Genomic DNA, 11,800 nt, shown 5'->3' with positions numbered 1-11,800 from the left:
TGAAAAGTCTGGGGCAGAGCATACCTGCCAGTTGTAGTGCCACATACGGCATTTGAATGATTGAGCTTTGCTCAGTGTAAAGGATTAGGAACTGATCTAGTTAATCTGACCTAGAAATTTCAAACAAGGTATGACTCAGCAACCTCCCCAGTCTTCCTGGGGTTGAGGTTCCCCCATCTCCCTTGTGAACAGATTTTGGTTTGAAATACAGGAGGCAGCTGGAGCATAATGAAGAAAGACAGGCTCCCTTGCCATCAAATACTCATGACAGACTATCCACCAGATGGAGGGGAACTGCTTATCACCTTTCTTCAGAACTTCCAGGGATGCCTGGGTTACCTCCCCTTCTGCACCAATGAAACACTCTGATATTCTGGCTGCTGGGATTTCACCCATTCCACTCAGGATGGAGCCATGGGCAACTAGTGTCTCCTGAGTCAGGGGGGAGGGGCACTTGCCCCCCAGTGGCCAGTCAATGACACCAAGGGTGTCCCCCTGCGGCTAATCGCACCAACCTGGAAGTGCCAGGGCGCTTCTCCTTGCACCCCCACTCCCAGGCCAGCGCTCAAAGGGGAGCACCAGTGCTCCCACCTGCCACCCTGCCCGTTGCCTAAGCAGGGAATGCTGTCAGGGGGTGCACCAGTGCTCTCATGGGGCACATGTTCACTCCCTGTACATCCCTTAAACATCACCACAGAGCAGCAGTTCTCAACCTTCTGCACCTTATGTCCCACCCATGTAAGGTCAAAAAATCCTAGTTCCATTGGTTGATGAGCAGGCAGGTCCCCCAGAGGCATTGAAGAGTAGTGGGGCAGGTTCCCCAGCCACCAATCAAAGCGCACAAAAGTTAAACCAGAAGTCCTGCCGTGGCATTTCCAGTTTTGCCGCCACAACCCGAGTTCTACCTGTAGGACCTTCGCCACCAGTTGAGAAACCCTAAGCTGGAAGACAAAGCAGTTTAAAAGAACATGGGTTGTCTAAGTCAGCCACAGCCGCCACTACTACTACTACAGCTATTGCAGCAGAAGAAAGCTGGTAGAAGGGGTCCTCTAAAGACCCAAGAACTGCATTTAACATTTACAAGCCCGAGTACAATGTAAGAAGTCATCACCGGACTTCTCATGCCTTTTTTAGACTAGTCCTTCTCATCTGCACATTGAAGGGCAAAGGAATGGGGTTTTTTCTTTTTTTATACAAGGGACGGTAATGTCTTTTTTATGTACTAAGATTTAAATACCACACTCCTGGCTTACAACAGTGATTTATTAGAAATGGAGAAGGTTGATGTCATTAGAGACTTAGAAAAAAGTCTCTGCTTTGATCCAGGCAGACCATTACTGTTTATATATTCCTAGTTCTCAAAAATGTAAATAGGATTCATAGGACAGGATACTGCCTGCTTGTTTGACCACTATCTGAAAGGGAAGTCACAAAAGACTTTTTGCTTCACTGGGAATACCTTTAGCAAAAATACCCTGGCACAATTTTATTACTGGTTTAAACAGACTATTTGCTGAAGGAAAGAGTATTGATTTGAAAATGAAAAGCCAAAGTCTTCAAGCCTGATAACACTAGCATTTTGAGGGTTATATTTATTCTATGTAAAGCAGCAAGAAAATGCCATGTGCTTTGGCTCTTTCCTTTTTAAAAGGGAAACATTTCATTCTTTTTCCCCCTGTCTGTCTGTGTATTCACAGCACCAGTTTTTGACTTGGTTACTTTGGCCACACATTAGGTAGCTATACAAAAGGAGTCATTATTGTATTAAACTGGTTTATTGGACTGAAAGTTACCAAAACAGTGAATACAAGCCTTTGCAGAACATGAGAAGTCATTTCCCCCCTTCCACAAAGTCTGCTTGCTTCTATCCAACCATGGATCTCTTTCTTCCCCTCAGTCGTACTTCATCCAATTTTTTGATCACTGGGCTTGACTTTTTTGACATGGCTGTGTATTTCTTCAACAGAGCTTCGAACAGAGTCTCTGTATTTGGATGAGTACTAAGAAAGGCTTTCTCCAGGACATACAAATCAACCCCTTTATCCTCAGGTAGGCCAGATATAAAACTCAGTCCAAAGTCTATCAGCACAAGGTCCAGCTTCTCCGCTGGGGGCCGCAAGAGTATGTTGGATGTCGTAAGATCCCCATGTATAAGATCCTCATCGTGCATCCGAGCCAAAACCTCGCCTATCTTCTCTGCTAAGGTAAAGAGGCCACTAGCATCCTTTTCACGCTGCTGTATGGAAATTATATAATCCCGAACAGTCATTGATCCTACAATATCTTCCAGGTAGATACAGTTGGAGACATAATCCACAAAGTAAACCACTGGTGCAGAAATGCCTATTTAAGAAAAATAAATAAAAAGGATTAATGAGGTGCTACTTTTTAGGGCACAGAAATTCCTGCGTGACTTCCACCCTGCCCAGTCGCATGCAACAAAGATGGACAAGGGCTTATATTGACCGCGTCAAGCCCGAGGACCAGGTTAAGCAGTGTGATCTGAGCACGCCACAACTGCAAAGAGGATTTTTGTCGGGCATCCTTGCAGGATCACCCCTTCCCTTCCCTTCCCCTGGTGCTGGGCCCGTCCTGCGGGGCGGGAGAACCCCCCAGGCCCGCGCGGAGGAGGCAGGAAGCCGGGCACCAGGTGGAAGCGGGTCCCGACAGGAGCCTCGCGGGGCTGGTGATGGAGACGGGATCACCGCTAAGCCCCGGCAAGGGGGCCCCCACCTGCCCGGCGACAGCGCAGCAGAGACCGCGCCTCTTGCGCTGTGCGCCGCCGGCTCAGCCGCTCCTCCAGCGCTGGGTGCCGGTAGCGCTTGGGGAAGCGGAGCTTGGCGACAACAGCGCGGCCCAGGAAGCGGCCCCGGTAAAGCCGCGCCTCGGCGCCCTGCTGCACCAGCCGCGAGCCGGACAACGGCACCCCCAACTCCGCCATGGCAGCCGCCGCACTGCGCCTGCGCGCTCCGCATCCCCGCACCACGTGACGCGCTCGGGACTCTTCGGCTGCCGAAAAGAACCGAGCGCGCGGGTGGGGGAGGAGGAGCTCGTGCGCCCCCTGTGGCCCTGGCTCCACTCGCTCACCTGTCGCAGGTGGTGCGTGCACGGGAGGAGCGAAGACCACCTTTCCTGCCCCGTGCAGGGGGCTGGACGCCCTGATCTCCCGCGGTCCCTCCCGGCCCTACAATGCAGGAGTGTATGAAAACCGGTTAATTTGTTATAGCATCCTCTGTCCCGGCACCTGCACCTGAATTGGCACCGCAGGCATTGACACCCATCACGACTCTACCAGGGTGTGTGTTATGTTCCTCATCGTGAGACGCATTCAGTTCACTCCACCTCAATCATTAGACTGCTGCCTTTGGAGGTGCCTCAAGTCCATTTTCTCCTAGTTTCTCTTCCAAATCATTTTTATTTGGAAGGCCCCTCCCCCTGCTCGCCGGGTCACACATGACTAATAAGGGGCGGCTGGTGGCTCCCGCCGCCTGCCCCAGAGAGGTGTCAGGTCGGCCTCCTCTGCCAGCCACTGCATTCTCCTCTGGCTGCGGCCACTGCAGAGCGTGGAGCAGCGGCCACGGGACCCACTAGGCTGCACCATGGCCCAGCTCTCAAATGCTGAAACCCGGCTGCCAAAGTTGCAGCCGTGCCCAAGTCTCCCAGCACGGTCCCGAGGCCCTGACTGAGCCTCCCCCACTCCGGAGAAATGCTGGAGCCCCGGGCTTGGGCATCAGGCCTGTGTGAGTCGCAGTGATTCCATCCGGCCTTGGATCTGGCCACTTGGGATGGCTGCAGCCCGATCCGGAGCTCCGACTGGGTTTCCGCCTCGATCCAGCCAAAGCAGCTCCGAAGCTTTGGAGCTGCCTGGGAGATCTGGCCATAGAGTATAATGGGGAATCAATGAAATATCTATAACTTTGTTGTTTTTTGTCTGATTTGGAGTGGTAGCCTCTTCTGAGAGCTTGAAGTCTGCCAAGTTTCAAGATCAGTGCAAAGGTTTGGGGGGAACTGCACCCCAAACTCTTGAAAGGAAAACTCATGTCACATCTATGTGTGACATCACAGATGGGTAAAAACTGCAGGGGTGGTAGCCTCTGGTGAGGCCACAAAGCATGCCAAGTTTCAAGAAGATCAGTGCAGGCGTTTGGGGGGAACTGCACCTCAAGTTGCTGAGAGGCAAAACTCATGACATAGATGACAGTGTGTGTGTTAAGGTGCAGCGGGCTGAAAACTGCAGGGGTGGTGGCCCCTGCTTAGGCCACAAAGCCTGCCAAGTTTCAAGGAGATAGGTACAGGGGGCTGGGGGGAATGGCCCCTCTAGCTGCGCACAAGCAAAACTCGTGACATGGGTGACACTGTGTGTGTTAAGGCACAGCAGGGTGAAAGCCGCAAGGACGGTGGTCCCTGTTGTGGCCACGAAGCCTGCCAGCTCTCGAGGAGATCGGTGCAGGGGTTCTGGGCCCTGCACCCCTACCGGCGGACAGACAAAACTAGTGACATAGGTGCTTGTGCAACTGACCGTCTCTGTCTTGGGGCAGTTGATTGTCTGTATTGATTATTTCCTCTCCTTAGTCTGTCTGTGGTTTTGTAAGTGTTAATTGTTGCTAATTAACTGGTTACATTAGCTAGCAACTGTGTGTTGAGCTGGTCCCTGAGTGAATCTTGATTGATTGGTAACTGGTAACACAGCAGCTTAGCAGCCAGGCCTGCAGTAGCCGGCTCCCCCAGCTCCCCCCAAGATAGACACAGCTAGCTCAAGGATTGGACTCAAGCCCCATGGTACAGATCATTCTTGAATCGATGACAATCTGGCCTGTCAGCAGTAGTATGTGGTACTGGCATGGGGTGCCCTGTATATCCGGGGCACCAAATGTACCACACAAAGCTCCCCTGGTAGTATACAGGCCTTTAGAGCACACGGAGCAACACTAAAGTCAATGGAAATCTCTGCCATCACATCAGTCTGACTGTGATCAGTTGACTTCAGCATTAGGGTCTAAGTTAGACATGACCCTCCTTCCTACTGGGAAAGATGGTATCAGGATTAATAAGCACAGCCAAAGTTGCACAAATGTTTGTTTTCTACCTTGTCTAATATCAGCTTGTCCAAACTCTCATTTACTTAGTAAAGTCCTAAAGTTCTGCTATTGCAAATGGTCAGAAGTGTCGTTGTCTTGTCTGAGCTGAGCACTTCAGCACCTATAACATGCCTCAGCATCTAAATCATGCCTCTGTCTGTCTTAGATCTTCACACTAGATGTCTCTGAACCTCCTCCGAAGAGCCTGATCCCTATTGAAGCACACCTGACATGCTGCCAACCCAAAGCACAGCAGCCACAGCCATTTTTACTTAAAAACAGCGGAGGGTGGTATGCTGTCTCCTTCTATAATATGACTATGTGGCACAAGAGACACCCCACACTAGCTCTGCATGTGCTAACTCTAGAACCAAGACTAGCATAATGTCATTAGCGCAGCACTGTGGCCACACTAATATGCCCTGCTCCTCAGCAGAGTTAGTGTCCACGCAGGGAGTTAGTGAAGTGCACTGTAAATTCACACCCTACCTCACTACACACTAGTATCCCCATGTCCACAAGCTCTATGTCTCCTGTGGCAGTGGAAGATGAAGAGAGGGTTCAGAGGTATGACATGATATGACTCATTTATCTTTTGCAGATGATGTTTGAACTGGAAGAGTGGAAACAACCACTTAATTTGTTATAGCATCCACTGTCCCAACACCTAGAGCTGAATTTTCACCACACACACTGAAATCCATTACTCTACCAGGGTTGTGTGTTATATTCTTCATGACACACGGTCTTTACAAGAGATTCAGTTCGCTCCATGTCAATAATTAGATTATTGCCCTTGGAGTTGCCTCAAGTCCATTTTGTCCTTGTTTTCCCATCCATAACATTTGTTTCTCTTCCAAAACTTTTTTATTTTATTAATACATTCCATACAGCTTACTTGTGCATCATGTGGTGGGACTTTGCTTAGCAAATATTTACACTGTTTCAGTAACAGCTTTTTAATAACACTCTGAAGGTTTAAATGATAAAAGAAATCTACCCTGTGGTTCTTCCACCTCTTATTTTGGCCTCAAGCCTGTTGGTCTCAGCTACACAGGATGCTCTAGCACTTAAGAAAAAAAATGCACTTGTATCTACATGTTTTAAATGTGCAAATATCATTAAAAATGAACTCAAAGTTTTCATACAGGTGCAGGCAGAGTTTATACACAAATGCATCTCCATCCAAGTGCATGGATACATACAAGCACACACACATACAAGCACATACATGCATGAACATACACAAAAGCAAAAGAACCTTTTGATTTGCTTCATACTAAATATTTTGTATTCTCCTGACCAAAATCGTCTTCCAGAGTTTTCAAAATACTTAGGAGAAAACATTTATAGCCCCAGCATATTCATTTAATTATTTATGTATTTAAAATCTTATGTTTATTTCTTTTAAAACTTATTTATTCCCCCCCATTTTATTTATTTAGTTCACTTATCATTTTCATGATACGGCTCTTATTTTTTACTCAATATTTTTACTGGAATGAAAAACAATTTGACTTGAAAATTTCAAAGAATGTGTTTGTTTCCACAGGTGACAAACATCTATTTGAACCCCTTTTACAAGTTCTGTAATCAAGTTAAAATCATAAGCAAGCTAATAGGCCTATGATTAGGGACCTACTGAAATCACGATTTTGAGGAAAACATAAAATACAGCACTGTCCACGTAAGTGGGCAAGGTCTGTGAAATCTGGGAGGGGGGAATTATTGAAAATCAAATGTCCTCACAGTGCTGTGGCCCAGCTGCATAATCCACCATGGGAGAAGTGGGAAGGGAGGGCTACCTGCACAAAGGACAGCCCAAGATGGCTGCTTCCTCTGCCCTCACCCCCAATTGGCTGAGAGGACTGCCTGTCATGTGGTCCTGCCCCCTTTCAACAATCAGCAGTGAGGGGCAGGGCCACTGGGGCCCTTCAGCCAATCAGAAGCGTGGGGGGTGGGGGAGCCATCATGATCTGCTCATGAAAATGGCGGCGGGCTCTGCGATTTCCCTATGAAATCAACTGGCCTCCTCGAGTTGAGTAGACTCCTACCTATGATATGCTAATAGGCCTATTATAGGCCAAGCTAATAGAAACAGTATGATCTCATGAAGTACTGAGCACCCTGACTTCCTATTGACACCCTCACCTCCTATTTATACAGACAACTCTTTTTCTAGGATTTATTTAGAAGCAGGCTAAGGCTGAGAGTCACACCTGACCACATAGGGGGTCAGGCAGAAGTGACATGTTTCATGTGACCTGGCCCCTGAAAGTGCTCTACAGCTGTGGCATATCAAACGTGCACAGCTGTAGAACGCTTTTAAAATGTCCATGTGTGAAAAATTAACCCTTGTTAAATCAGGTAGTAAATGAAAGTGCTCTAAATGAGAGCTTCTTAGGGAACTTCTATACAGTTCCCTATGAGAGTTATGTGTCATCCCCCTGGTCTGCCACAGGGAGGAGGCAGAGAGCGCAAGGAGACTCAGTCCCTCCACCCACACTGGCTGCCTCTGTGTGGGCAGGGGGCAACTGAGCCAGCAATTAAGGTGGGCCTTGGCTGGATCCACCCCTAGGGAGAGGACCCCTGGTGCCCCCTGGCACTGGCTCTGGGGCAGAGAACCCCCCAGAGTCCCCCCACCCACACTGACAGCTGCCCCGGGGGCTTCTGGCTGGTTTACAAAGCAGGCAACAGCAGCGCCTGCCACCTGGCCTCTGTCAGTGCATGGAGGCACTGAGCTCTATAACTTTAAGCACTTTGTGTAAACTGCAAATGTTGCAGTGTTATCAAGAAGCACTTTGTAGCTTCTGTAAGAGCACCCTATAGACAACTCCTAGTTTAGACAAATTCCAGCTATGTCCATGGTCGCAGTACAGCTCTTCTTGTATACACATACTATGGAATATAGACAAGGCCTGGCACACGGATGGTGGCCCTTCATCGTTATCATTTTTGGAGCAGAGTCACCCAAACCTGTTAAGTTCAGTTATGAGTATTTCCTGGAATCATTTCACAACAGTGGGCTATCAAACAAACTAGCTTAGCTGGTTTGGAAGCCGGTTCTGTGCTCTGCTCTGTAATTTTAAACTATTATTATGGGAACAAAGAGGAAAAGACATAAATTACAGATCTGGGGCCAAACAATCCCCCTTGTGGCAAGAGCTGCAGGTAGAGGAATAACTAAGTGGGAAGAGGTACTGAGGTCACTGCTGTCACTCAGAGTAAGACCAGATCCATTAGCACTGCAAGGGGTGCAGACTTCCCTCCCACTTTTTTGTTCTGCAAGTCTCTCTCTATGCCTGCCATAGATCTCCTTTATTTTCATTTCTATGCTGCGCAGCAGTGGGGCTTAAACTGGCTTTGCATTCTACAGAGGACGCAAAGCCAGTCTACAATGTAGGCTGGACTGTAGCTCTGAAGATGTATTGTTCTGATTGCCTAAGAAAATAAAATGTTGCTGTATAATTTAAAAAGAAAAAGCTGTAGGGTTATAGGCGCTTCCTTTAAAAAATAAGAAAAGCAACAATGGGCAGTGCTTTCTTACTCACACCGTACCTACAATACTCATCAGTCACAGGTGGCAGATATGGGGTTACGCTTCTCCTGACTACTCACTCATTCTTAAACTTGTAAGGCTTAGTGATATGAGAAGAAGAAAAAGTTAGCTTAGGGTTAGCGAACAATGTTGAAATGGAAGGTACTAACCTGCACCTACACTAGGGAAAACTTGTACTTATTATCAAAGAACTGTGAAAGCAATGAAATCTTCCTATCAAGAGACCTCACTGTAATATTCGGCCACTAAAGTTTTGTTCAAAGGTGGCAAAAGGATTCCTCTTCACTTTTATATGTGGAATATGGGCTAACGATAGTTGATTACATTATTATGTAATAATATTGTATACAGCAGTGGTTCTCAACCTTTTTGGACTTGAAGCACCCTGCACAAGATTCAAGGCACCTCTCCATAGCCTGTGTGAATTGAGTGGTACCTGATTTTAAAAATGAATGTATACATTACAGAGCCTACCTCCTTGCAGAGGGGCCAAGCAGTGGGGTTGGGAAATGTCCAGACAGGGGCCAGCCGGAGCTTGTGCTTATCTGCTTATCTCCTCACACCTCCATTATGCCCTTACACTCCACAACACCCTTCAACGGATCTGGCAGCACCCCAAGGTGACCCAGCACCCTCAGTGAGAATTGCTGGGATAGAGGCTTCACTCCAAGCATTTCAAAGCACTTTGCAAATGATGAGCACACCTCTTTGAAAGGGAGGAAAACATTCTTATGTCCCTATTTTACAAGTGAAAAACTGACGGCTTAAAAAGATTAAGTGACCTGCCTAAGGTCACACTTTAATGCTGTGACTAGAACCCAGATGACCAAGCTCCCAATCCCTTGCTCTTCCCTCTAAATTGTGGTGTCTCCCTTCTTTCTGAGATGCATTCCCATTCCCTGTGAGAGTTTATCTTTGTTTTTAAATTGTATTTTAATGGCTATTCTAGTCGCTACTGCCCAGAGTTACAGTGCATTTTTTCATTAATCGTTCAGCAGTATGGAGCACATTCCAGCTGGACTGCTGTTACCAACTGGAGTTTAACATTTCAGGAAACACATATTTGTGGTTCAAGCCTGGTGTTTTTATTATTCAGTTCTAAAGCTGGAATGCACCCTCATTCATCTGAGAATCAAGAGACCAAATTCACAGTTTGATGATCATTTCTGAACAGCAATCCAGGCTTTTGAGAGCATGAAACATGTCAAAAGATGAGAAACAGAAGTTTTTCTTCTGTTGCAAAGGTTTTCGGCTTCTGTGGGTGTGTTTACACGGGCAAAAAATCTAGAAGCAGTTTACTCTCAAGTAAACTACTCCAAAGTAAACACTCCCAGCATGAACAACTCGTGCCCCCGGCGGCTGGGGGGGCACGGTGGCAGCAGGAGTGTGGCGGCAGCAGCAGCGGTGAGAGCACAGAGGCGGTAAGCGGGGGAGCTCCTGTAGACGTCGCTGGCACAGTCGGTGGTGGGGGAGAGGGGGTGGTGACCACCTGCAGCTGCCTGCAGCAGCATCGGTAGTGGCCAGTGGGGATTGCTCGGGGGGTGCACGTGCACCCATTTGCGCCCCCTACACATCGCTCCTGACTTCCGGGCATGTGTCTACATATGCAGGGATGAGGGAACAGATTTACTGCTCCTAGAAGCAGACTGCTCCCACACCCTGCAGCCCTTGCAGCAGCCAGGGGGAGCCTTAGGTTTCCCCTGGGTGCTAGCCCAGAGGCCAAGAGACAGCTGTCTCCTAGTAGGGGCTAGGACATTGCTCCCTGCCCCAAGAGCTGCCTGCTGACCAGACATGCTCCACCACCAGATCCTAGGTGGGGACAATGTCCCCCCTTATCTCCCAGCATCAGCTCTGCAGTCATGGGGCCAGGGGTGGGAGATCCTTATCTCCCAGCCCAAGTCATGAGGTTGCCCCCTGGGGGTGGGAGATCCTTATCTCCCAGCACCAGCTCTGCAGTCACAGTGTGGAGCGGGGGCTGGGAGCTCCCTGCTGCCAGGGCAAGGGGACAGTGTCTCTACATGGGCTCCGGTGGCAGAGTCTGCCCTGCCAGTAGGCAGCTCCTGGAGCTGGGGAGCAATCTCCCACCCCCTGCTGCCCAGCTCACCGGGAGCACATTTGTTCCCAGTCAGGCAAATCGCAAGTAAATTTGCTACTTGCATTTGCAGGTAGCAAATTTACTCATGATTACAACCAATTACTGTGCAGTAAGTGACTGTACATGTAGATGTGAATGCTTGTTGTGCAGTAATTAGCTCTACTACTCAGTAAAGCATCTTGTGTAGACCTCCCCTGTGTCTCCAAAAGGCCACAAATTTATCCCTATGTCTATGATTTATTCAGGTCCTTGAGGGAACCCATCATAAAAAAAAACATCCAAAAGTATAATGTATGGTGTTTTACTGTTTATGTGCAGGAAAGGCTGTTAAAAAAGGCATGATCCAAACCTGTAAAAGTCTATACTTTGACTTCAGTGAGCTTTGGGTGAAGCTCAGAATACACATTGACTGCAAACCATCAGACAAAAGATGTTTGCTACTTACGTAACTTCAGGCTACAGAGAAATACTTAAGAGCCACTTTTGCAAAAGGTTGGTTGAAACACATTTACAAATGTACATTTACAATGCATATTTACTGCATATTGTAGCTGTCTTCATAGTTTAGTTTAAAAGGGCCACAGCTTATAGCTGACAGTGGTGCATCAGCCTTATATGCTGATTTATTCTCAGCAGCCTCTCTGTGTAAATGAACCATAAAGCTTTATTTGCATTCCACAGAAACACACTTTCTTGCTGTCTTAGCTAATTAATGTTTATGACCCTACACAGAAACAGGATCCCTCCAGGAAATTTAAGTTAGCTTTGTGTTTATAAGTGATCTATCTAGGCAAAATATGTGCCAAATAACTGTGAAAAAGTCATTATTTCTATTTCTTGAAATGGAAGACTTTAAAGAGGACTTTAGAAAGAACTGCAGGAAAAAAACGAACATTTTGTAACTGCTCCCCAAAGAGAGAATCCAAACTAAGGGCACTCCATCACCATTCATAGGTGGATCTAGGATTTTAAAAAGAAGGGTGTGAGAGCAGTGACCAGCACTGCAGGGGTGACTGCACCCTCCTGTTCCCAGCTGTTCCCCACCAATGGGGCAGGCAAACCATGCCA

The 11,800-nt window shown here is 47.7% G+C and overlaps 1 protein-coding gene across 1 annotated transcript; it reads right to left on the bottom strand.

Annotated features, from left to right (window-relative positions):
- Positions 1 to 1,759: 1,759 nt before the first annotated feature.
- On the bottom strand, positions 1,760 to 2,972 carry LOC109313148 (TP53-regulating kinase-like). Its single transcript, XM_019539601.1, has 2 exons — positions 2,734 to 2,972; positions 1,760 to 2,343 (listed from the first exon to the last, which is right to left on the bottom strand). The coding sequence occupies exons 1-2, from the start codon at positions 2,939 to 2,941 to the stop codon at positions 1,865 to 1,867; spliced, it is 687 nt and encodes a 228-aa protein (XP_019395146.1). The 5' UTR covers positions 2,942 to 2,972; the 3' UTR covers positions 1,760 to 1,864.
- Positions 2,973 to 11,800: the final 8,828 nt, after the last annotated feature.

Source organism: Crocodylus porosus, unplaced genomic scaffold (assembly GCF_001723895.1).
Source record: "Crocodylus porosus isolate Cpor-Errol unplaced genomic scaffold, CroPor_comp1, whole genome shotgun sequence".
NCBI classification, from domain to species: domain Eukaryota; kingdom Metazoa; phylum Chordata; order Crocodylia; family Crocodylidae; genus Crocodylus; species Crocodylus porosus.
This window is presented reverse-complemented; position numbering and strand designations above follow the sequence as displayed.

Bases quoted from the DNA above. Each gene is read 5' to 3' on its own strand.
- LOC109313148 (XM_019539601.1), bottom strand. From the start codon at position 2,941: ATGGCGGAGTTGGGGGTGCCGTTGTCCGGCTCGCGGCTGGTGCAGCAG. The intron at 2,344-2,733 runs GTGGGGGCCCCC...TTTCTTAAATAG, and splicing joins GCTGCGCTGTCGCCGGGCAG to GCATTTCTGCACCAGTGGTT.